This window comes from Peromyscus californicus, unplaced genomic scaffold (genome assembly GCF_007827085.1).
Source record: "Peromyscus californicus insignis strain IS unplaced genomic scaffold, ASM782708v3 Scaffold_7__1_contigs__length_154581171, whole genome shotgun sequence".
In the NCBI taxonomy this organism is placed as follows: Eukaryota; Metazoa; Chordata; class Mammalia; order Rodentia; family Cricetidae; genus Peromyscus; species Peromyscus californicus.
The window spans coordinates 63,317,984-63,321,793 of record NW_026294595.1 but is presented as its reverse complement, the minus strand read 5'-3'; the positions used below and the strand labels follow the sequence as shown (position 1 = coordinate 63,321,793).

Here is a 3,810-nt window from a genome sequence, read left to right as displayed (position 1 = left end):
TTGAGAGTAGCCTCATCTACAAAGTGATTTCCACAGCAGCCAAAGATTTATAGAGGTTTAAGTTGAACATGGCTAAAACCCACCTAGGTGATTAGTTTGTTCTGAGTATGGTAGGAGATATCGAGTGATTGCATTAAAGCTAGGGAAGGGGAAATGAAGAATGACATATTCAATTTAGAGTGAGTAAAGAGAGCTTACTATAACCTATATGATAACATTACAAAGAATAAATTCCTGATTACATTAATGCTGCAGAAAAGGTAAATGAATGAATGACAAAAACATATGTATCAATAGTATTTTAAAATACCGATGTTTCAATTTATCCATAGCTGTATAAGTGGTATTCATTCCTATCTTTGACAATCAGAAACAGAAACACTATTAACAAGTCAGCTCTAACATTTTGGAACATAGGCAATAGTAACAAAATCTCAGGAGATTTTTTTTCTCTGTAAAATACAGACTTACAATGCTCATTATTTTTAGCATTATTATATTTTAAAAATGTACTTTATTGATGAATAAATTTCTCTCAAAAATTTTTTTCATTGCCTCTTTTACATCTTTATTTCTCAGACTGTAGATGATGGGATTCAACATAGGAATCACAATGGTGTAAAATGTGGACACTATCATGTCATGCTCCAAGGCATAGTTGGAACTGGGTCTCACATACATGAAAAGAATTGTCCCATGATAAATGGAAACTCCTGTGAGGTGAGATCCACATGTAGAGAAGATTTTTCTCCTCCCTTCAGCAGAACGCATCTTAAGAATTACAAAGAGTATGAAACTGTAAGACACCAGGACAATCAGGATGGTGATGATCTCAATGGAACCCACACAATAGAAAAGCAGAAGCTGGTTTATATGTGTGTTAGAACATGAAATAGCAAGCAATGGAGGAATATCACAGAAGACATGCCTAATTTCATTGGATGCACAGAAAGAAAGGCTAAAAGTAGCTACTGTGTGTATAGTAGCATGCATAATTCCACCTGCATAGGAAGCAATGATGAGGGTTAAGTAGACTCTAGGTGACATGTTTACTGCATACAGAAGGGGGTTGTAGATAGCTACGTAACGGTCATAAGCCATTGCTGCCAATAGGAAGCATTCTGTGGTTCCAAAAGTAACAAAGAGAAACATCTCTGTCACACATCCAGGATATGAAATGGATTTATCTTTTGAAAGAAAATTGACCAACATCTTTGGGGTGACAACTGTGGAATAACAGGCATCTAGGAATGATAAAACACTTAAGAAATAGTACATGGGATTATGGAGCCGGGAATCTCCAATGACTAGCAAAACCAGTCCCAGGTTACCTATAAGAGTAAAAAGGTAGATGGCAAGAAACAAGAGAAATAAGAAGACTTGCATGTCAGCATTGTTTGTGAAGCCTGTTAGTATAAACATGGTGATGCCTGTGACATTGTTCACTGGAATTCTCTGTACATCATAACCTAGTGGACTTCTTGACATTTTTTAGCATTATAGGTTACAAGACCAATACCCTTTGAGAACTCTGTCCACTCATCACATCCATGGGTTCATGTTTAAGGAAATCATAACAAAGCCTTTATCCTTGGTGGCAGCAGCAGTCATAAAGAAGTTGACACCAAGTAGATACATTACTCTGTTAAAAATAAATTAAAAAAATATTTTCATATTTGCTGTGTTTTTTATATTCAGAATCACACAATCTAATCTTGAAAATGCCCATTTCTTTCTATTAAAGTTTTTTACCTACTTTCATACTACATTGTATTCATAATTATAAACCTCAGGATGCATCCTAGGTTCTACACAGAGTCTGTGTAATAATTTTCCTCAATTCTTGAATATAAAATATGAGCAGCCATATGTAGATGGTGAGATAACTTGAATTTAAATGAGGAAAACTGTATCCATATCAATAAGTGCATATGAGATAATAGAACATGGCCTGAATTTGCCTTATATTTCAAACTCATTCAAGGTTGCCTTTATTTTGACAATTTCTCATTTCAATAATTCACGATTTACTTCAATGAGCAGAATAGTTCATGAGTCTTCTTTGAAAATGAAAACCAAAGTAAAAACAACAACAACCAATAAATTTTAAAATGTGTTTTAGTTCTTCTTTCTTGAAATAAACATTACTACATACCCACTTACTTCTGACTTTTAGGGTTTTTTTCTTTATTTTTAAAACAATTACAGTTTTTAATTTATCAACAAGATTATAGTATGACAGATCTCAATTTATGTTGCAATGACATTTGCATATGAAAAATATGTACCTTTGGAGAAGGCATAGCGACTCATGCCCTTAACTCTAGTAGAAGCCAGGATTGAACTCCGTGAGTTTAATTATCCTGGTCTACATTGCCATGTCCAGACAAGCCAGGGGCGTAATTGACCCTGTCTCAAAAAAATTAAAATTAAAAATTAAAAAAATACAAATAAATTTTTATATTTATTTTGAGATACATTTATTTCAGAAATAATGCTTGGTCATTCTCTTAGTACCTGTGCCATGGAGTTGATAAATGTACTGTAAGCTAAATATTCCTCAGTAACAATAAGCATTAATTGTCACAGAAATATTTCTCAAAAGAAATGCTATATCATGAACCACAAGTACTAAGCAACAGGAAATTCTGACAAATCTCCTGAATCAGGTGGAAGCTTCCATGATTGAAATGTAAATTTCACATTAAATGTAAATGAAGGTTCCAGGAATATAGAAAAAATTATATGCTTAAGAGATAAAAACTGACAGTCATTATCTCTAAATGTTAACTGCTAACAATGGCTGTCTACTTTATAGCAAGCTCCTCTGTCAACAGTCAGGGGTTAACAGTTAACCCTCTTGCCTCTTACAGCCAACAACTGTCTGGACCAAAGTTAACTTTTAATAGTTGTTTCTATGGGACTCCTAGCAAGCACTCTGTACCTAATGCCTTCCCCCTTACTATAAAAAGGACTCATAATCCCCCTCCAACTGCCACAGCCTTAAAATCCAAATCTGGCTGTGGTCTCATTTAGCTACAAGTTTTTGTGCCCTGAGGTGATGTTTATTTTATTTTATTTTATCTTGTTTTATTTTATTTTTTTCTGGAATAAAGTTTGCTTCTGGTTTAATAGACTTTGGTGGTTTGTCCCCCGTTATTGTGAGATCCTGGACCAAACAGTAAGTTGCAGGAAGTGTTCAGTATGAGGACCTGGTGATGTAACCTTCCTGAAGCAACCCTAGCCCACTTTAGTATATGCCTCTGACAGGCTTGCCCTTCTCCCTCATTCCCTCTGCCTTACTAAAAACCACTAGATTGTGTGCTTGAAGCTAGCTCCAAAGGTCTATTCCCTTATTTGTCCATTTCCTCCTCTTGAGGCAGACTACTAAGGTCCAGTTTTCAAAATATTAAAGTTCAGAAATCAAAAGCCCCCTTTGGCTCACCTAATTAACATGCCCAATTAAAATTAAACACCTCGTTCTAACACAGGATTTCACATTTTCCCTTTATAAACCACCATTTGCCTCTGGGCCATGGTTGTGTCTCCTCTATCCAGAGGCAGTACCCTGTGCCATTCTCGTCCTTCTTCCCAGAAGAATATCCCTGCCCCCTTTCCCTTGTTGCCTTCCTCTTCTCCCTCCTCTTCTGTCCTCTATCTCCTGTGTTTGTCCCTTATCCCTGCCCTTTGTCCCTCTAGGGCAAATAAAGCGGCTTTGTGCTGAGAACTTGGCCTTGGGAGTCCTGAGCTGCTACTTTTCCTTTCACTTACCTGTAGTGAACAAGCCCTGGTTTCAATCTCTAAAATTAG

The 3,810-nt window shown here is 36.0% G+C and overlaps 1 protein-coding gene across 1 annotated transcript; it reads right to left on the bottom strand.

Annotated features, from left to right (window-relative positions):
- Nucleotides 1-501: 501 nt before the first annotated feature.
- LOC128101921 (olfactory receptor 1094) lies at nt 502-1,488 on the bottom strand. Its single transcript, XM_052725380.1, has one exon. The coding sequence runs from the start codon at nt 1,486-1,488 to the stop codon at nt 502-504; it is 987 nt and encodes a 328-aa protein (XP_052581340.1).
- Nucleotides 1,489-3,810: the final 2,322 nt, after the last annotated feature.